At 42.7% G+C, this 23,121-nt stretch overlaps 1 protein-coding gene across 1 annotated transcript in view; it reads left to right on the top strand.

Annotated features, from left to right (window-relative positions):
• LOC124612275 (autophagy-related protein 2 homolog A) overlaps nucleotides 1–23,121 on the top strand; it is a 492,429-nt gene that overhangs the window by 386,652 nt on the left and 82,656 nt on the right. Inside the window, exons 31-33 of the mRNA XM_047140377.1 lie at nucleotides 6,709–6,934; nucleotides 7,961–8,113; nucleotides 8,222–8,343. Of these exons, the coding sequence (XP_046996333.1) occupies nucleotides 6,709–6,934; nucleotides 7,961–8,113; nucleotides 8,222–8,343 (501 nt within the window). The remainder of the gene's footprint in view (nucleotides 1–6,708; nucleotides 6,935–7,960; nucleotides 8,114–8,221; nucleotides 8,344–23,121) is intronic.

Raw genomic sequence — 23,121 nt, forward strand, 5'->3', positions numbered from 1 at the left:
GTTTGTGTTTGTTTGTGTGTCTATCGACCTGCCAGCACTTTCATTTGGTAAGTCACATCATCTTTGTTATATATATATATATATATAAAAGATGATGAGACTTACCAAACAAAAGCGCTGGCAGGTCGATAGACACACAAACATACACACAAAATTCTAGCTTTCGCAACCAACGGTTGCTTCGTCAGGAAAGAGGGAAGGAGAGGGGAAGACGAAAGGATGTGGGTTTTAAGGGAGAGCGTAAGGAGTCATTTCAATCACGGGAGCGGAAAGACTTACCTTATGGGGGAAAAAGGACAGGTATACACTCGCGCACACACACACACACACACACACACACACACACACACACACACACACACATATATACATATATCCATCCGCACATACACAGACACAAGCAGACATTTGTAATATTTTTCCCACGTGGAATGTTTCCATATATATATATATATATATATATATATATATATATATATATAATAGGGGGAAACATTCCACGTGGGAAAAATATATCTAAAAACAAAGATGATGTGACTTACTGAACGAAAGCGCTGGCAGGTCGATAGACACACAAACATACACACAAAATTCAAGCTTTCACAACAAACTGTTGCCTCGCCAGGAAAGAGGGAAGGAGAGGGAAAGACGAAAGGATGTGGGTTTTAAGGGAGAGGGTAAGGAGTCATTTCAATCCCGGGAGCGGAAAGACTTACCTTAGGGGGAAAAAAGGACGGGTATACACTCGCGCACACACACACATATCCATCCACACATATACAGACACAAGCAGACATATTTAAAGACAAAGAGTTTGGGGAGAGATGTCAGTCGTGGTGGAAGTGCAGAGGCAAAGACGATGTTGAATGACAGGTGAGGTATGCTTGGCGGCAACTTGAAATTAGCGGAGATTGAGGCCTGGTGAGTAACGGGAAGAGAGGATATATTGAGGAGCAAGTTCCCATCTCCGGAGTTCGGATAGGTTGGTGTTGGTGGGAAGTATCCAGATAACCCGGACGGTGTAACACTGTGCCAAGATGTGCTGGCCGTGCACCAAGGCATGCTTAGCCACAGGGTGATCCTCATTACCAACAAACACTGTCTGCCTGTGTCCATTCATGCGAATGGACACTTTGTTGCTGGTCATTCCCACATAGAATGCATCACAGTGTAGGCAGGTCAGTTGGTAAATCACGTGGGTGCTTTCACATGTGGCTCTGCCTTTGATCGTGTACACCTTCCGGGTTACAGGACTGGAGTAGGTGGTGGTGGGAGGGTGCATGGGACAGGTTTTGCATCGGGGGCGGTTACAAGGAAAGGAGCCAGAGGGTAGGGAAGGTGGTTTGGGGATTTCATAGGGATGAACTAACAGGTTACAAAGGTTAGGTGGACGGCAGAAAGACACTCTTGGTGGAGTGGGAGTATTTCATGAAGGATGGATCTCATTTCAGGGCAGGATTTGAGGAAGTCGTATCCCTGCTGGAGAGCCACATTCAGAGTCTGGTCCAGTCCTGGAAAGTATCCTGTCACAAGTGGGGCACTTTTGGGGTTCTTCTGTGGGGGATTCTGGGTTTGAGGGGATGAGGAAGTGGCTCTGGTTATTTGCTTCTGTACCAGGTCGGGAGGGTAGTTGCGGGATGCGAAAGCTGTTGTCAGGTTGTTGGTGTAATGGTTCAGGGATTCCGGACTGGAGCAGATTCGTTTGCCACGAAGACCTAGGCTGTAGGGAAGGGACCGTTTGATGTGAAATGGGTGGCAGCTGTCATAATGGAGGTACTGTTGCTTGTTGGTGGGTTTGATGTGGACGGACGTGTGAAGCTGGCCATTGGACAGGTGGAGGTCAACGTCAAGGAAAGTGGCATGAGATTTGGAGTAGGACCAGGTGAATCTGATGGAACCAAAGGAGTTGAGGTTGGAGAGGAAATTCTGGAGTTCTTCTTCACTGAGAGTCCAGATCATGAAGATGTCATCAATAAATCTGTACCAAACTTTGGGTTGGCAGGCCTGGGTAACCAAGAAGGCTTCCTCTAAGCGATTCATGAATAGGTTGGCGTACGAGGGGGCCATCCTGGTACCCATGGCTGTTCTCTTTAATTGTTGGTATGTCTGGCCTTCAAAAGTGAAGAAGTTCTGGGTCAGGATGAAGCTGGCTAAGGTGATGAGGAAAGAGGTTTTAGGTAGGGTGGCAGGTGATCGGTGTGAAAGGAAATGCTCCATCGCAGCGAGGCCCTGGACGTGCGGAATATTTGTGTATAAGGAAGTGGCATCAATGGTTACAAGAATGGTTTCCGGGGGTAACAGATTGGGTAAGGATTCCAGGCATTCGAGAAAGTGGTTCGTGCCTTTGATGAAGGATGGGAGACTGCATGTAATGGGTTGAAGGTGTTGATCTACGTAGGCAGAGATACGTTCTGTGGGGGCTTGGTAACCAGCTACAATGGGGTGGCCGGGATGATTGGGTTTGTGGATTTTAGGAAGTAGGTAGAAGGTAGGGGTGCGGGGTGTCGGTGGGGTCAGGAGGTTGATGGAGTCAGGTGAAAGGTTTTGCAGGGGGCCTAAGGTTCTGAGGATTCCTTGAAGCTCCGCCTGGACATCGGGAATGGGGTTACCTTGGCAAACTTTGTATGTGGTGTTGTCTGAAAGCTGACGCAGTCCCTCAGCCACATACTCCCGACGATCAAGTACCACGGTCGTGGAACCCTTGTCCGCCGGAAGAATGACGATGGATCGGTCAGCCTTCAGATCACGGATAGCCTGGGCTTCAGCAGTGGTGATGTTGGGAGTAGGATTAAGGTTTTTTAAGAAGGATTGAGATGCAGTGCTGGAAGTCAGAAATTCCTGGAAGGTTTGGAGAGGGTGATTTTGAGGAAGAGGAAGTGGGTCCCGCTGTGACGGAGGACGGAACTGTTCCAGGCAGGGTTCAATTTGGATAGTGTCTTGGGAAGTTGGATCATTAGGAGTAGGATTAGGATCATTTTTCTTCATGGCAAAGTGATATTTCCAGCAGAGAGTACGAGTGTAGTACAGTAAATCTTTGACGAGGGCTGTTTGGTTGAATCTGGGAGTGGGGTGAAGGTGAGGCCTTTGGATAGGACAGAGGTTTCGGATTGGGAGAGAGGTTTGGAGGAAAGGTTAACTACTGAATTAGGGTGTTGTGGTTTGAGATTGTGTTGATTGGAATTTTGAGGTTTTGGAGGGAGTGGAGCTGGAAGTGGGAGATTGAGTAGATGGGAGAGACTGGGTTTGTGTGCAATGAGAGGAGGTTGAGGTTTGCTGGAAAGGTTGTGAAGGGTGAGTGAGTTGCCTTTCCGGAGGCGGGAAACCAGGAGATTGGATAGTTTTTTGAGGTGGAGGGTGGCATGCTGTTCTAATTTACGGTTGGCCTGTAGGAGGATGCTCTGAACAGCCGGTGTGGATGTGGGAGAGGAAAGATTAAGGACTTTTATTAAGGATAGGAGTTGACGGGTGTGTTCATTGGCTGAGTTGATGTGTAGGTGAAGGATTAGGTGGGTGAGAGCAATGGATTGTTCAGTTTGGAACTGGTGTAGGGACTGATGGAAGGAAGGGTTGCAGCCAGAGATGGGAACTTTAAGTGTGAGGCCTTTGGGAGTAATGCCAAATGTCAGACAAGCCTGAGAAAATAGAATATGGGAGCGTAATCTGGCTAGGGCGAAGGCATTTTTGTGGAGGGAATGTAAATAAAACTTAATGGGGTCGTTGTGGGGGTGTTGTGAGGGTGACATGGTATTAGAAGGTGGAAAGTGTAACATGGGGCTGAAATGAAAATGAAAATAAAAATATATGGGGAGAGATAAAGGTGAACTGGAAAGTAACTGGAGATCTGGTGTGAAAAAAGGCGAAAAGGTGTTGGTTACAGCTGGGCTATGCTGGACTTGGGTTGGTAGACAACGATGTGCACAAAGGTTAGGTGGTTGTGTTGCCGCCAAAACACGTTAAAGGACAGAGAAATTCTGGAAAATTTCGAAAAAACTGCGTGTAATATATTAGAAGGAGTGGTTTTGTGGTGGCAGATTATGAAAATGAGGCTAACAATTGTCTGGTGAAGAAATAATGACGTTAAAACCTGGGGGAAGCGGCTAAAAATTATCAGTGATGTGGGAAAAACGGAAATGGAAATAAAGTGAAAGTTATTAGAACTAGCTGAAATGATTGTTTAAAAGGTGAAAGGAACTGCAAATGCAAAGCTGCATAGTTTGTTTACTAGATATTCCACATGTTTGTTCCAATTGAAATTCATGTGTAGATTTAATTCTAAAATTTTTGAGAATCCACTTCTTCTGGATTTTGATTTTTATGGTTTATTTTAATATCGTGGGATGTTGACTGTTTTGTTCTGAACTGGATCACATGGGTTTTGGGGATGTTCAAGATTAAGACTGAGATGAAACCATGTTTCTAAACAACATTCTATTGATGATGCAGACAGGGATAGTTTCTGGCTCATGCTCCTCAATTAATACAGTTGTGTCACCTGCAAATGAAACTGATGGGGCATTTATATTGATTGATAGATCATTAATGTATAATAAAAACAAAATAAGCCCCAGGATAGAACCTTGAGGGACACCTTGTGCTAATGTCTTGCATTTGGAAGAATAATTTGCTGCATTTGTAGAGAAAAGTACTCTTTGTTTCCTACTGCACAGGTATGAATTAAGCCAGTGTAGAACACCACCCCTAATTCCATACCTGTCAAGTTTATAAATTATAAGTGCATGATTTACTGTGTCGTAGGCTATTGTGAGGTCACAAAAGATCCTGAAACTTAAGTTTTATTGTCTAATAATGTGCTAACCTTGTCAACATACTTTTAATTGCATCTATAGTGCTTTTTCCACGCTGAAAGCCAAATTGATTTTTCAAAATAATCCCATATTGTTCAATAAAATTTTGACTCTGTATGGTAGCTGCTTTTTCAAATACTTTTGACAGGACTTGAAGAACAGATATGGGATGATAATTTTGACCCTTTTTTTGAAACGTGGTTTTACCTTGGCATACTTTAGCATCTCTAGAAAACAACCATGTTCAAAAGATTATTATTTTAGACAGTGGGTGTCCTATTATTTTATGCATAAATTTGGTAACTTTTGTGAGTATCCCACCCCAACCTGCAGAGTTTGGGTTTTTCAGTGTTAATATAATATTTTTTACTTCTGTTGCTGACAGTGTTTTAAATCTTGTGAGGCATTCAGAGGTCTGATCTTGTCTGAAGGGACTACTTTGTTGTTATCATCTGCAACATTGACATCTGACTTAACTACATTAATGAAGAATTCATTGAAGCATTCCAAAATTTGAGCTGGATTTACAATAACCTCATCTTCAAGCTTGATTTTACAAATTTAATGACTAGAGGCTTTACACCTAATTGAGATTTCACAACTGGATGTAGAACAAAAATCTGGCACCACCACTTCTTATTAACTTTCCTTTAGCAGCAACAGTCTGAGATTTTGCTGCTGTTGTAAAGAATTTATCCTGCTCTGTGTTCGCACAAGCTACAGCAGAGTTGCAACATAGCTGTTCATGAGAGCATGCTTTGTTATTTTGTAATTTTCTTTAACTTCCTTCTGTATCACATTTCTAAGCAACACTCTCTGTGTTGTCTGTTACCTGCCTAAGGCTAGCCCATGGGCTTGCCCTGATCTTGTCTCCAGCCAACATTTCTCTCACAGCTGTTGTGTAGTAATAGAAATACTCCTATTCTGTTTAGGCTCTTATTGTATCCTGAAAAGCTTTACAGTTGCACTACTGTGTGCAGTAATACACTACATCCCTTTGAGTCTTTCAGATTTCATCCAATGTGCTGATTCTGTTGGTCAACTTCACAAGTGTTGAAAATACATTTTTTCAGTTGAAGAGATTGTGTAAAATCTTGCTATCATTGATTTCCTTTGGTAAAAATATATCTGCAGATTCCATGCTGATCTCATTCTAGTCAATAATTTCTCTCATTGTCAGAAATGTGTTGTTCATCATTACACTGGACCCCATTAATAGCATCTTTAGTGTCTTAATTGTTTTTTGACGTTATGATGTGTTGATAATTTTTGCTGATCGTCACTGTACATTGTTACCAAAATGTAAATTTTAATGCCAGATCTAAAAGGTCTAAGAAATTGTTTATTCGGTTTGTGCACCTTTTTGAACATTACAAAACACTTCACTTTCTCAATACTTCCATACTTGTGAATAAATAGCATTAGATATTCAGTGCACCACATACAGCGACTACAGCAACTGTCTTATTATAAGTTTATCATCATGATTGCTTCATGAAAAGTCATAAGTGGGTATGAATTTTTTATTTTAATATAATTTAGAACAAATGTATACATCTGATTAGTTGATATCAATCATGCAATTTCAAATAAGAGTAAATTGATGAAACAGGACAAATTGTACTTCATTTAGGTGTAGTGAAGTCATATGTGATCTTAATATTGAGTGGCATGCTGTAATGTCTTTTTTTGCCCCTTTCAAGAATTTCTCATGAGAAAATGAAAATTAATGTTACTACAAAATAGTTTTGCTTCAGCTTTTAAGCAGACTACTTTGCAAGAAATTCTGCTGTAAACAGTATGGTCTGAAGCTCTACAAAATATTTTTCTTCACACTTATTACTTTATGGTTAAACTATAGTACATCACTGTATATTGACTCGTTTGTTTTCATACTTGGCAGATGATGGAAGTCAGGGGCATACACCCAGACACAGCACTCCGACACACCAGGCACCTGTGATGACTGTGAATGTTGAAGGTAGCAGTGCTGAGCCAAAGCCAGAGCCTCAGGCCCCACTTATACAACTTGAAGATGAACCAGGAAGATATCTGTCAGAGAAAGTGGTCTCTGTAAATCCCAGCTTTGCTATAGATAACAGGCCCCCACCTCCACCAATATTCTTCCGGTAAGCTGTTTTATTATTTTCTTGTTAAATGGCTCTGTCGATTTACAGCTGCACTAAATAGTTATTGAGAGAACAGACCATCACTCACGTTGAAAAGCTGTCCTATCAGTCACTATTTTCATTCCATTCAAATCTTCTTTCACTGTTAATTTTGTTAATTTTTGTTGGGAACAAAAATTTTACTTAATTGACCTCAGTTAAAAATTCTGTTTGGTCCATTACTAGCACATTTTCTGTTCATTTTTGGGAGGGTTAGGGAAAGGGGATAGCAGGTAGTTCTTGCCATGACAAAATTCAGATAAGCCACACGTGCCTCCTCTGTTTTCCCAAACATCAAGCACGCACGAAAGTTCAGTCTTCTGGCTGAGTATGGGTTTGGCAGACCCATTGTTCCTGAACTGGGGTTTGGGGCTGGGAACTAGAGAGTACCAATAGTTCCCTGCAACTGTAAGCTCTCTGAAAGCTTCAGCAACCACCACACACTGCTGTGGTGAAGCATTGTGTGACACGGGGATCAGGGTCTTGGACTGAGCAAGGTGGTGCAGTGGTTACCACACTGGGCTCATATTTAAGAGGAGGATGGTTCAAATCTGCATTTGGCCATCCAGATGTAGGTTTTGCTTGACTTCTCTAAATAACTATAAATGAATGGTTCCTTTATGCAGTTACATGGTATGGTGAGTTGCCTCAGGTTTTTGCCATGTTTTGGTATTCATCACTTTTCCCACAATTGTCTCTATTTTCTTAATTTTAATACTTCTGCTGATGGAGCATGCTCTATGACAGTTCTGTTTTTTATTTGTTTAGTAGTTGTGGAAGAAGCAATCCTTTGCTGTAATAAGAATGTACTACTCCCTGTAGCTGACTGCCACAGTGGTAAATAACATCTCTATGCTGCAAGTAAAAATCAGACATGAAAGTTTAACTCAACCTAGCTGTTGATTCATATCTCATGTTGTGATACGTCAGTGTGCTTTCTATGACATCATTAAATTTCTATGCACTTAAACATATTTTTCATTATAGGAGTTTTACATTCACACCAGAAGTCCCCATTCGTCTTGATTACCATGGGAAACATGTTGACATGACACATGGCCCTCTTGCGGGACTTCTGATGGGATTAGGCCAGCTTAATTCTTCAGAACTGCGATTGAAAAGGATATCTTACAGACATGGGTAAGCACAACTTCTCGTGAGGAATATTTAATTTAAATTTATTTATCAGCATACCCTTTATCATAAAACTATGCTCTCTCTTTTCCTTGTTTGACATGTGATGTGAAGACTGCTTGGATTTGACAAGCTGCTGGCATTTGTTTTATCAGAATGGTTGCAAGACATAAAGAAGAACCAGCTTCCAAGTTTGTTAGGTGGTGTTGGACCAATGCATGCTCTTGTTCAGCTATGTGAGTAATTAAATAAGTTTTACTTAACATTTTCATTAGTTTTTTTTATTCGGCATAAGTTGAAGCAATTAGAAGTTCTAGAACATTTGAAATCCTAGCCAAAGTTCATTCTTCAGTTCTCTTTTATTTATTTATTTATTTATTTATTTATTTATTCTCATATACCAAGAATGGAGAAACCTTGCTAAATTAAGCTGAGATATGTAGGAAGTGGGCAGAGCATCTAGATGAGTCTGTTGTAATATCTGGAGTGTAGAGGCAGTGGTGTACACATGATACACACAGTGACACAGGCTCTGAAACCTCCATTGTTATCTTCCACAACATGCCTAGCAAATTGATATTGGGTTCAATAATACAGTTTGCACAAGGTTGTAATTCTGACTGGCTGTTTGGAGATTATGAAATGGTCACCAAAACTTACAGCTGTATTAGTAGATCACATTCATGCTATAAAGGGCCTTTCTTTGACAAAGTGTGATGTGGGTGGAATTGTCATATTTGGTATTGGCAGAATTCATGGGACAGGTTGGAATTAGAGCCAGTCTTAAAAGTAAGAGTCATAGAGTAGATAATGTGATTAGGGGTTGCAGGATGTAAAAAGTATATTACAGAAGTCTTATGTAGAAGATCATATGGGGGGGGGGGGGGTGGTAATTGTTCTGATGTTGGCAACAAATAGTTTCAATATTTGAATTTTGATATTCTAGCTGTTTACTTTTTACAGCGCAACAAAAAGGAAGTTGTAGGAAGTTATTAACAACAACTTTGATTTTAGTGCTCATGAAATTATTTTTATGTCTGTGACTAGTGTGATTCCACATATTCCTGTAAATGGTACTGATGAATTTTAATGTGTTTTACATGAATGTAATTCTATAATTGTTTTCATAAATGAATCATCAGCTACATGTAACTATTATTTGCCATTGACTTTTCTATCAATTTATTTTTATTTCTCTTGAGTTTAAAAGTAACATGTATAATTATAAGTGTGTGTGTGTGTGTGTGTGTGTGTGTGTGTGTGTGTGTGTGTGTGTGTGTGTGTGTGTGTGTGTGTGTGTGTGTGCGCGCGCGCGCGCGCAAGTGCGTGCATGCACATGTTAGAAAGTTGAATGCTCTCATCAATATATTATAATTACTTAGTTGCATTCATCTCTCAGCTGATTAACATTGTCAGCTAATAGACCACAATAACCTTACAAGAGTGGGAGATCTAAAGACTGATATCCATTAATTTCATTTTCTCAATAGACGCCAACCTACTGTTGCATACATTACTCTTTGAAATGCACATCAACAAGCTTACCTTCTATACATCAGTAGCTATGAAGTTACTCTTTCTTGACAGGTCAGTTTGAATTCCAGGACAATAACCAGTCTTACTAATCACTGTTTCTCCTCCTGCCTTTGGTCATTCCAGTAATATTAGATAAATGCTTGGACTCAGTGGCAAAATTTTTAGACTAGGTGAAATTCAATATACTTGAAGCAAGAACGTGCAAAAACTGTTATTGTCCTTAAAAGAAGATATGAAAGAATTACTTTATTGCACTATTACAACATATTCTGATGTTTCACATAACTGTTCACACACAGAAACTCATCATATCTGACACATTGCACAAAAGGACAAATCAAAACTTTTTCTGGAGCTGGGTGTGTCCTTGAAGAGGCAAGGAAAATGAAAAAAGTTATTGAGCAAGTTTAAGAACACAATAATATTGAACGCAGTGAGGTTTAAGATATGGTGCAGAGTAGGCATTAAAATCCATGGAGAAGAAATAAAAACTTTGAAGTACGCCGATGACATTGTAATTCTGTCAGAGACAGCAAAGGACTTGCAAGAGCAGTTGAACGGAATGGACAGTGTCTTGAAAGGAGGATATAAGATGAACATCAACAACAGCAAAATGATGATGGTTGAAGTAGAGAGGATATAAAATGTAGATTGGCAATGGCAAGGAAAGCGTTTCTGAAGAAGAGAAATTTGTTAACATCGAGTATAGATTTAAATGCCAGGAAGTCGTTTCTGAAAGTGTTTGTATGGAGTGTAGCCATGTATTGAAGTGAAACATGGACGATAAATAGTTTAGACAAGAAGAGAATAGAAGCTTTTGAAATGTGGTGCTACAGAAGAATGCTGAAGATTAGATGGGTAGATCACATTACTAATGAGGAGGTATTGAATAGAATTGCGGAGAAGAGAAATTTGTGGCACAACTTGACTAGAAGAAGGGACCATTTGGTAGGACATATTCTGAGGCATCAAGGGATCACAAATTTAGCATTGGAGGGCAGCGTGGAGGGTAAAAATTGTAGAGGGAGACCAAGAGATGAGTACACTAAGCAGATTCAGAAGGATGTAGGCTGCAGTAGGTACTGGGAGATGAAGAAGCTTGCACAGGATAGAGTGGCATGGAGAGCTGCATCAAACCAGTCTCAGGACTGAAGACCACAACAACAACAACAAATGTCTAATTGTTGTTGTTTATAGGATCCCTCTCTCTGACTTCGTAGCATTTCTGCTCAGCTATAGAGGGTTCTTGGTTCACTTTACAGGAAGAACCAAAAATTAGTTATATGTGGTGACCTCAATATTAATTTTGTATGTGATTGTGCAAGAAAAAGATGTTGGAAGACCTCCTAAATTCATATGATCTAATGCAGATTGTATTTTTTCCAACCAAGGTACAGGGGAACAGTAGCATATCCACAGACAATATTTTTATTGATTCTTCATTACTGGATGGGAATTCTTTTAGTAAAAGGGAGAATGGCATTTCAGACCATGATGCATAAATTTTAACACTAAAAGGTTTTTGTACTCAGTCAGACATTGCATATAATAACAAACTATGTAGAAAAGCTAATCCAACTGCAGTAGAGAGTATTTTAAACCTCGTTAAGGCACAAGAGTGGCAGGATGTTTATAGTGGCGATAACAGAGATGACAAATATTATGATTTCTGAACACATTTTGTCATGCTCTTTGAAAGTTGCTTTCCTTTAGAACTTTCTAAGCAGGGTACTAGCAGTAAAAGGCAGCCTGGGTACCTGCCTGGTGGGATGAGGGTATCATGTAGAACAAAGTGGGAATTATATCAAAATGTTAGAAGTTGTCTCAATCGAGCTACAGTAGTCCATTACAAACAGTATTGTAAGGTGCTTAAAAGTTTTATTAGGAAGACAAAGAATATGTGGCATGCAAATAGAATAGCTAATTCACATGGTAAAATTAAAACCATATGGTCAGTTGTGAAGGAAGTGTCTGGTCAGCGGCACACGGCTGACAATATAAGATCAGTTTGTAGTGAAAATATTTCTGTTAGTGATAAGTCAGATATGTGTACAGTATTTAACAATCACTTTCTGAGAATTTCTGGTGAATTAAATAAAAATATAGATTCTACAGGAAAATCGTATAACTGTCTTGGAAAATGCCTTTTTGAGACTGATGTCTTAAATACACCTCTGTGATACTGACAACAGGGAGATTTACCTAGCAGAACATTAAAATACTGTGTCGCACTTGTTAGCCCTGTACTTAGCCATATTTGTAATTTTTCCTTTAAGAATGGTCAGTTTCCTGAGTAATTAAAGTACTCAGTAAAAAAGGAAGAAAGGGATAATTTAGACAATTTTAGACATATTTCTGTGCCAACAGTGTTTGCTAAAGTTATTGAAAAAGCTGTGTATGTAAGGATAATTGATCATTTTATTTCACATAATTTGCTATGAAATGCACAGTTTGGTTTCAGAAGTGGTTTAACAACTGAAAATACTATATGCTCTTTTCTCTGTGAGGTACTGGATTGATTAAACAAAAGATTTGAACACTACACATCTTTTTTGATTTAACTAAGGCATTTGATAGTGTTGATCACAAAATATTGTCCCAGAAGTTGGGCAGTTATGGAATACGAGGAGTATCTCACAATTGGTTCACCTCTTACTTTAACAACATACAACAAAAGGTCATTATCCACAGTGCAGAGTATGGCTATGATGTGGGGTACAAGTGGGGCACGGTTAAATGGGGAGAGCCTCAGGGATCTGTGCTGGGGCCACTTCTCTGCCTTATTTATATAAATGATATGCCGCTTAGTATTACAGGTCACTTTTTCAAATAGTGCAGTTCATGACAAAAGTTCATGGCTAGTAAAAAATAAACTAATGCTAAATCACAGTAAGACTAAGGTTTTTTTAATTATCTAACACACAATTTAACAAAACATGATGTTTTAATTTCACAGAATGGGTATATGATTAGTAAAATGGAACAGTTTAAATTTCTATGTGTTCGGACAGATAGTAAACTGTTGTGGAAAGCACACGTTCAGGATCTTGTTCAAAGACTTATTGCTGCCATTTTTACTATTCAAACAGTATCTGAAGTAAGTGAGTTCGACACTGAAAGTAATCCGCTTTGCCTATTTTCATTCGCTAATCCCCCCCTTCAGGTCTGGGGGTAGAATAGATCCGAGGTATTCCTGCGTGTTGTATGAGGCGACTAAAAGGAGTTTCACACGTTTCGGCCTTTATGTGATGGTCCCCCGTAGGGTTTGACCTCCATTCTTCAAAATTTTCCCGAAGAATGAGCCAGTTGGGGAAGGGAATACAAGGTGCATTGTGTCCATCATGCATTGAGATCTTTAGCCCACTTTCTCGTCGTCGCATTGCAGTCCTGCCCATTCTCCATATCTTGGGTGAGGACACCTTCCTGGGTGCGTTTTCCACCATGCACTGTGCAGTGTCAATTTCAGCGTCGACGATGACACTGGACTTCTTTGCACCTGATATCTGGCTCAGTAGCCAGTCTGTTGTGGTGGGGCCGCCATGTATCCTGTTGGTTGTAACCCCCTGTCCACACAGGTATCACTCTGCTGATGCTTGCACCGTATGCCACTCCCCGCGTATGCCAAGGGGTAGATGCCCATCCCCCTGGGGCATCGGGACTCCCGGCAATGGCCATCCTGCCAGGTGGCCTTCGATGTGGCTGGGTAGTGCCGTTGGGGGGCGGGGGTGGGGGGGGGGGGGGGGCTGGTCGGAGTGGGTAACTTCAGGGCAGATGACACACAATGAAGCATAGTCCATCATCTCTTGCTGGTGGTGAAACACCAGCAGTCTCTAAGTGATCACGAGCTCAATTCAGTGCACAGAAGTACTACCCCAAATCATACCCCTCCCTAGCCACATCATGGGAGGCTAAGGATGGCAGCAGATCTTATTCACCCCGGTACTTTTCTATGTTAGAGAGATGACTGGGAATCTTTCATGATAATGAAGCCTCAGTTTTTTGTTGAGCATTTAGAGGACAAGTTCAAGAAGGTGGAGGGCTTGTCCAGAATGAGATCTGGGTCAGTCTTGATCAAAACAGCATCCTCTGCCCAGTCACAGGAGTTACTTGCTTGTGACAAACTGGGGGATGTTTTTGTAACCATCACGCCCCATAAGAGCTTAAATATGGTCCAGGGTATCATACACTCCTGGAAATGGAAAAAAGAACACATTGACACCGGTGTGTCAGATCCATCATACTTGCTCCAGACACTGCGAGAGGGCTGTACAAGCAATGATCACACGCACGGCACAGCCGACACACCAGGAACCGCGGTGTTGGCCGTCAAATGGCGCTAGCTGCGCAGCATTTGTGCACCGCCGCCGTCAGTGTCAGCCAGTTTGCCGTGGCATACGGAGCTCCATCGCAGTCTTTAACACTGGTAGCATGCCGCGACAGCGTGGATGTGAACCGTATGTGCAGTTGACGGACTTTGAGCGAGGGCGTATAGTGGGCATGCGGGAGGCCGGGTGGACGTACCGCCGAATTGCTCAACACGTGGGGCGTGAGGTCTCCACAGTACATCGATGTTGTCGCCAGTGGTCGGCGGGAGGTGCACGTGCCCGTCGACCTGGGACCGGACCGCAGCGACGCACGGATGCACGCCAAGACCGTAGGATCCTACGCAGTGCCGTAGGGGACCGCACCGCCACTTCCCAGCAAATTAGGGACACTGTTGCTCCTGGGGTATCGGCGAGGACCATTCGCAACCGTCTCCATGAAGCTGGGCTACGGTCCCGCACACCGTTAGGCCGTCTTCCGCTCACGCCCCAACATCGTGCAGCCCGCCTCCAGTGGTGTCGCAACAGGCGTGAATGGAGGGACGAATGGAGACGTGTCGTCTTCAGCGATGAGAGTCGCTTCTGCCTTGGTGCCAATGATGGTCATATGCGTGTTTGGTGCCGTGCAGGTTAGCGCCACAATCAGGACTGCATACGACCGAGGCACACAGGGCCAACACCCGGCATCATGGTGTGGGGAGCGATCTCCTACACTGGCCGTACACCACTGGTGATCGTCGAGGGGACACTGAATAGTGCACGGTACATCCAAACCGTCATCGAACCCATCGTTCTACCATTCCTAGACCGGCAAGGGAACTTGCTGTTCCAACAGGACAATGCACGTCCGCATGTATTCCGTGCCACCCAACGCGCTCTAGAAGGTGTAAGTCAACTACCCTGGCCAGCAAGATCTCCGGATCTGTCCCCCATTGAGCATGTTTGGGACTGGATGAAGCGTCGTCTCACGCGGTCTGCACGTCCAGCACGAACGCTGGTCCAACTGAGGCGCCAGGTGGAAATGGCATGGCAAGGCGTTCCTCAGGACTACATCCAGCATCTCTACTATCGTCTCCATGGGAGAATAGCAGCCTGCATTGCTGCGAAAGGTGGATATACACTGTACTAGTGCCGACATTGTGCATGCTCTGTTGCCTGTGTCTATGTGCGTGTGGTTCTGTCAGTGTGATCATGTGATGTATCTGACCCCAGGAATGTGTCAATAAAGTTTCCCCTTCCTGGGACAATGAATTCACGGTGTTCTTCTTTCAATTTCCAGGAGTGTATTTCACAGAGACTTTATTTGCAGTCTGACGATGAGCTGCATGCCAGTTTAGAGCGGCAAGGTGTACATTTCGTCCGGCATGTCCATCGGGGTCCGAAGGATAATCAGGTTGCCGCTGGTGCCTTCATCGTGGCCTTTGAGGTTGATACATTGCCCGAGAAGGTCAAGGTGATGGTCTACCATTGTGATGTAAAGCCCTATATCCCTCCCCTGATGCGGTACTTTAAGTGCTGGAAGTTCGGCCATATGTCTTCCCACTGTACTTCCAGTGTCACATGCCGAGATTGTGGACGCCCGTCACATCCCAATACTCGATGTGACCCGCCTCCCATCTGTGTCAACTGCGGAGAGCACCATTCGCCTTGCTCGCCTGACTGCAGGATTCTACAGAAAGAAAGGAAAATCATAGAGTACAAGACCCTGGACAGACTGACAGTGTGGCTCATGGTAGTTACTCGGCCATTCATTTATCAATTTTCAGCCCAGGACTTCTCCCATCTGTCCACTGGAGAGCACATGATGACCTGAGTGGTAGTGACTGCTTCCCAATCTTCTTGTCACTGCCCCAGTGTCAGGCACATGGATGCCTGCCCAGATGGGCTTTGAACAAGCGGACTGGGGAATTTTCACCTCTGCTGTCACTGCTGAATCTCCCCCACATGGTAACATTGATATGATGGTTGAGCAGGTGACTAGCGCAATTTTTTCTGTGGCAGAAAACGTGATCCCTCACTCTTTAGGGCGCCCGAGGTTTAAGGCAGTCCGTTGGTGGTCACCAGAAGTCGCTGAAGTAATTAATGAGCGTCGGCGACCTCTACAGTGGCATAAGCGGCGGCACCCTTCCCTGGAGCACCTCATAGCCTTTAAATGGCTATGTGCCCGTGCTCGCTACCGTATCAAACAATGGAAGAAGGAGTGCTGGGACAGATACATCTCCACCATTGGGTGCCACACGTCACCTTCCCATGTCTGGACAAAGATCAAACATCTTTTTGGGTACCAGGCCCCACCAGCTGTCCCCGGTGTTACCATAAATGGCGAGTTATGTACCGACGCAAACGCGATTGCCAAGCACTTAGCTGAGCACTTTGCTCGAGCCTCTGCATCGGAGAATTACCCCCCACCCTTTTGCACACTCAAACGGCAGCTGGAAGGGAACGTCCTCTCATTCACTACACACTGCAGTGAGCCCTATAACGCTCCATTTACAGAGTGAGAGCTCCTCAGTGCACATCGCTCCTGGGCTTGATCGCATCCACAGCCAGATGATTAAATATCTCTCATCTGACTACAAGCGACATCTTCTCTTCATCTTCTACTGGATCTGGTGCGATGGCGTCTTTCCATCGCAATGGCGGGAGAGCACCATCATTCGGGCGCTCAAACCTGGTAAAAACCCACTTGGTGTGGATAGCTATCGGCCCATCAGCCTCACCAACATTCTTTGTAAGCTGCTGGAACGTATGGTATGCCGGCGGTTTGGTTGGGTCAGGTCCTGGAGTCACGTGGCTTGCTGGCTCCACACAAGGGCGGCTTCCTACAGGGTTGCTCTACCACTGATAATCTTGTGTCCATTGAGTCTGCCACCTGAACAGTCTTTTCCAGACAGCAACACCTGATTGCTGTCTTTTTGACTTATTTAAAGCATAGGACATGACTTGGCAACACCATATCCTTGCCTGATTTTTATCCAAAACTTCCTGTCACTCCATACTTTCTGTGTCCAAGTTGATGACTCCCATAGTTCCATCCATACCCAGGAGAATGGAGTCCAACAGGGCTCTGTGTTGAGTGTCTCTCTATTTTTAGTGGCCATTGATGGTCTAGCAGCAGCTGTCGGGCCCTCTGTCTCACCTTCTCTGTATGCAGATGACTTCTGCATTTCGTACTGCTGCTCCAGTACTATTGTTGCTGAGCGGTGCCTCCAAGGTGCCATCCACTAGGTGCAGTCATGGGCTCTAGCCCACGGCTTCCAGTTTTCAGCCGCAAAGGTGTGTGTCATGCACTTCTGTCAGTGTCGTACCATTCATCTGGAACCCAAACTTTATCTTAATGACAATCCACTCACTGTAGTGGAGACATTTCAGTTCCTAGGACTGGACTTCGACGCTCGATTGACTTGGCTCCCTCATCTTCATCAGCTTAAGCAGAAGTGCTGACAGCACCTGAATGCCCTCCGTTGCCTGAGCAACACCAATTGGGCTGCAGATCGCTGTATGCTGCTGCAGCTCTACAGAGCCCTTGTCCAATCTCGAATTGACTGTGGGAGTCTGGTTTATGGTTCGGCAGCAGCTTCAGCATTGCATTTAGTCGACCCTGTGCACCACTGTGGGGTTCGATTAGTGATAGGAGATTTTAGGACGAGTCCGGTGACCAGCGTACTGGTGGAGGCTGGTGTCCCTCCACTGCAGATCAGACGTGCGCAACTGCTCGCCAGTTACACATCACACTTTCATAGTTCCCCTGAGCATCCGAATTACCGTCTCCTTTTCCCACCCGCGGCAGTCGATCTCCCGCATCGGCGGCCCAGATCAGGGCTAACGATTGCGGTTCGCGTGCGACCCCTTCTCTGGAGTCCTTCCCTTTACCACCTCTACTTGCGGTCCATTCACGTATGCCTCCAAGGTATACGCCTCAGCCGCAGCTTCATATGGACCTTTTGCTTGGCCCTAAGGACTCCTATTAACCCCACCGCTCTCCGGTGTCACTTCCTCTCGATTCTTGACATGTTCTGGGGCTCTGAAGTGGTTTACACCGATGGCTCAATGGCTGATGGTCATGTACGCTTCGCATATGTTCATGGAGGACATATTGAGCAGCACTCATTACCAGTTGGCTGCAGTGTTTTCACTGCAGAGCTGGCGGCCATATCTCATGCTCTTGAGTAGATCCGCTCATGCCTTGGTGAGTCATTTCTCCTGTGTACTGACTCATTGAGCAGCGTACAGGCTATCGACCAGAGCTACCCTCGGCACCCTCTGGCAGTGTCCATTCAAGAGTCCATCAATGCCCTGGAACAGACCTGCCATTCCGTGGTGTTTGTGTGGACCCCAGGACAGGTCGGAATCCCCGGCAATGAACTTGCCGACAACTGGCCAAACAGGCGATGGGGAAACCGCCTCTGGAGATAGGCATCTCCGAAGCTGACCTGTTTTCTACCTTACATCACTGGGTTTTCTGGCTTTGGGAGACGGAATGGCATAACAAACTGCGTGACATTAAGGAGACTATGAATGTGTGGAAGTCTTCCATGCAAGCCTCTCGCAGGGAATCAGTTGTCCTCTGCTGGCTCTGCATTGGACATACGTGACTAACGCATGGTTACCTACTCCGTCGCGAGGACCCGCCTCAGTGTCGCTGTGGTTCCCAAATGACAGTCGTCCATCTCTTGCTGGACTGCCCACTTTTAGCCGCTCTGTGGCAGACTTTTAACTTTCCCAGCACCCTGCCTTCGGTGTTGGGCGACAATGCCTCCACAGCCATTTTAGTTTTCCGTTTTATCCGTGAGAGTGGGTTTTATACTTCTATGTAGTTTTTAGTGTATGTCCTTTGTCCCTCTGTGTCCTCCACCCTAGTTCTTTTAGGGTGGAGGTTTTAATGCGTTGCAGAGTGGCTGGCTTTCCCTTTTTATTCTCGTGGTTGGCCAGCCACTCTAATGTGGTTTCATGTTTTACTCTCTTCTGTTTCTAGTGTCTCTCTGTTGTTTTCTTGTCCTCTTTTATTCCTTTTAGTGTTCGTTGCCTTCCCTTCACTCTTGTCACTTTTCCTTTCTTTCCATTTTGTGTTATATGTTTCGTCCATTTTATTCTCACACTTGTGGCATTGTTTTATTAGGAACAAGGGACAATATTGGCTTATTACGAAGAATTAGCAGCTTTCACTTATTTAATACTAGGCAGAAATCCAATCTTCACCTGTATTGCACTTCCTTGACTCTTGTGCAGGAAGCTGTGCAGTATACTGCTGCATCCTTTTTCAATAAGCTACCACAATAATTCAAAAATCTTAGCAGTAATCCATGTGCTTTCAAATTGAAACTGAAGAGGTTCCTCAGGGGCCACTCCTATTTTCTTGAGGAGTTCCTTGAAAAATTAAGCTGATTCCTGTGTTGTATTGTTGATTGCATTTACATAAACTTATGGCTTGTCTTTTTTGGGTCCATAAACATTTTATTTGATCTGTTATTACTTTTATGTTGCAATTTCATTTACTGACACATTCCATGACCTTGGAGATTTGCTCCTCAGTTTGGTCCTGCAGAACTAGATGTGTAAAATAAAATTTAAAAAAAATTAATGTAGTGCACACCACAGTAACTTTACACTCAACATTTTTATTTCATCAAAACTGTTACAAATATGTGAGTGCACCTCACTTTGTATTCACTCAACTTCCACCAGTAGAAGACAAATTAGATTTGCTTCTCCACTTTTCATTTATTTCAAGAGAACTGAAAATGAGATGTCAGTAGAGAGAAAATTGTTCAAGTGAGAGCCTAGTGGATAATATAGCATACATCTTGAGAAAAATAAAGGTGAGAATGGTATATAAAAACATAAAACTAATGGAAACAGTTGCGTTTTTGAAAGTAAAACAAAAGAGACATGTCATTGTCTGGGAGGTATAATTTATTACAGTATGTCCAACAGAGGAAAGGTGACTAGACTGAATGGGAAACCGATACAATTCTGCAGTGAGTTTGTTAGAGAACGTGCCCTCCTCAGCACACCATAATATGGTTAGCAGAGTATAGATTTGGATGTAGACATATCCTTATGTAGTGTAACAAATCCTTCTTTGTGCTTCAATCTGTTTATGGAGATGTGCAGCTGAGAAAGGTGCTTGGCTTGTCCTCCTGTATTAAGCCACTACAGGTTAAAAAATGTTGACTATTATAATCATTAACCATATTGGAAGATTCAGTTTCCATGTCTGTCATTGCACATCAGTATTCTGCTCTGTTATTCTCCAATATTCTACTCCTTATTTGCCCCTGATTAAAAAGATCACAGGTGCTTTTACTGACATCTCAGAATATTGCAGGCTCATTATTGCACCTGGCTGCCACATTCATCTTGCAGGATTACTACATCAGCAATGCCTTCAGAATCGAGCAATCTTTTTTTAAAGAGGTGTTGGGTAGGCAGCATTATTTAGTCTCTGGACTTGTGGGGGGAGGCGGTTGAGGAAGGGGGCATAATTAGATACATTCTAATCCATATATCTCACTTCCAGCAATGCAGATATCCACTGCTCTTGTAAAAGGGTAGAGAATGATTCTTCTAAACATACAATTGCTGATAAACACAGATATTAATAAAACAATGACATTCCGATAGAATAGGCAGCACTCATGTGGGCTCTCGTGTTTAGAGGCTTTTTCTTTTGCTTCCAAGCACATTCAGAGGATGCAATAGTCTAAAATGAAGCAGCATTTCTCCATACTTAATTAACTATGTAATCATTCCATTGTTGCTCAATGCCTTCTTATTTTATATGGTTTTCATAGCTACCATCAGTTCACCTATGTTATCATATAGTCCTTTTGCTTCCTCCCACAGATATGTTTTTCTCTCAAGTTCTTGTATACTTTCAGTATGTCATAAGTTTTGTCCAGTCTTGTTTTGCTGTATTGTTTAGTTGAAATATTTGGCTTTTTCACTTGCCAAGAATTCTTTAAGAGCTTTATAAGCTCTTATTTTGCCTACCGGTACATGAATGTCATTTCCTATATTGCAAATGTACCGCTCCCAAGCATCTTCATGAACTGTTTTAATTAGTCATTCAGAATGTTTTTTGTACATTTCTAAAGATTATGATTTGTTTGGTTTTTAATAAGCTGCTTGTTTCTTTGATGCTTTTATGGCTGGTGTCCAAATATTAAGTCATAGCTTTTCCCGATATGTATTTTTGTTTCCTATAGATTTATTTGCTGCCGTTATTTATAGCTCTCAGCATTTGACCATTTCTCTTCTATACAGTCCATAGGATGTACATGTTTTAGTTCTTTTATTAATCTGCATGAGTGTGGGCACTTAGTAGTTTCTTCTTTCAGTAAATAAACTTTCTTGATATCTCCCTTCTGTTGTGGTGTTGGGCTATATTTCATCTTTTGCATTTAGCATATAGGGTGAGTCACCTAACATTATCACTGGAAACGCCTCCCAAACCACAACAAACACTGAATAACCAACTCCACAGACCAAAAGTGAGGAGAGCGACTAGTGGAGTTGGTTAATAAAAACCATTGAGAAATGCGCAGAAGAATGATTTTCAACACTACTTACATTTTTTTAAATGGAAACCTGTTATTATTTTTAGCACAACTGAAAATAGAAACAAATATTTAATCAATGCCGTTTGTTGTTACATTTTAAAATGTTTACTACATCCGGAGTAATTTGTAATGTAAGGTTGACGCTTGAAACCTCAGATGTTCAGTCGCTTGTTGTAACAAACAAGATCTGTAGGGGTATGTTTACGAAGACTGCGATGTTTACGAGTGTCTGCATGTAGCACTTGCTGAATTAGAATAACTGTAGTACACTGTGTTACCGGATGTCTGCGATAGTGTACTGTACACAAGTAAGAACAGAAGTACGCACAGTAGAAACATGAGAAGGTCGCAAGTTCGATAGTGTGTACAGTGTTGTAAGAACTGTGAAAATGGTTTGTTCTAACTCTAAAAAGGCAGAGATGGTGCTCATCTATGGCAAGTGTAGGCAAAATGCAGCTGCAGCCTGCAGATTGTATGCAGAAAGGTACCCGGACAGAGATCATCCAACGCGCCGCACATTTGAAAACATATACAAATGATTGTATGCAACAGATATGGTCGTAACACGCAAATAGGTCTGTAACAAACCCATCACAGGAGAAGCAGGTGTAGTTGGTGTGTTAGTTGCAGGTGTGGTGAACCCACACATGAGTTCATGTGACATCGCTAGAGGCAGTGCAATGAGTCAAAGTAGTGTAATGCGCATACTTCATCATCACAACTTTCATCTGTATCATGTGTTGCTGCATCAGCAATTATATGGAGATGACTTTAATAATGGAGTAATTTCTGTCAATGGGCATTAACAGAGAATGTGTTGCAGTTCTACCTGTTTCCGATGAAGCAGGTTTCACAACTCACGGTGCAGTGAACTTACGAAACATGCATTACTGTTCCATGGACAATCCTTGCTGGGTTCGACAGGTAGAACAACAGTGACCGTGGAATGTAAATATATGGTGTGGAGTAATTGGCGACCATCTCATTGGTCCTCGCTTCATTGAAGGCACCCAAACAGGTGCAAAATACATTGAGTTGCTACAAAATGATCTACCAACATTGCTAAAAATGTCCTGCTGGAAATGTGTAGACACATGTGGTATCAACATGATAGTGCTCCTGCACATTCTGGAATGTGGACATGGTGGACGCATAAATTGGCCAACCCATTCTCCTAGTCTTAGACCTTTAGACTTCTTCCTGTGGGGTAAGTTAAAGGAGAACGTGTACGATATGAAACATTGTACTGAGGCAGCCTGTGGCAACATTACGCCAGATGTACTGTGTCATGTAAGACATTCATTATGCATTAGATAGCAAATGTGTGCAGGAAATGTGAGCCCACTTTGAACATTTATTGGCCTGAAATGTCAGGACACACTCTTTTACATTCTGTAATTGAAAGCAAAAAACAAATTTGTAACTTTAACTACATTCCAATATTAATTTACATTTTCTTCTAACAAATCAGTGCCATAAAGTATTTTTGAGAGAAAAAGACTAATAAAAATGTTAGCATGTGGACGTAACATGTCTCTTCTGTACCTACGTTACATCACTGTTCTTTTTGCATCCCTAATTAATTCAGTTCTGT

Source organism: Schistocerca americana, chromosome 4 (genome assembly GCF_021461395.2).
Source record: "Schistocerca americana isolate TAMUIC-IGC-003095 chromosome 4, iqSchAmer2.1, whole genome shotgun sequence".
Lineage (NCBI taxonomy): Eukaryota > Metazoa > Arthropoda > Insecta > Orthoptera > Acrididae > Schistocerca > Schistocerca americana.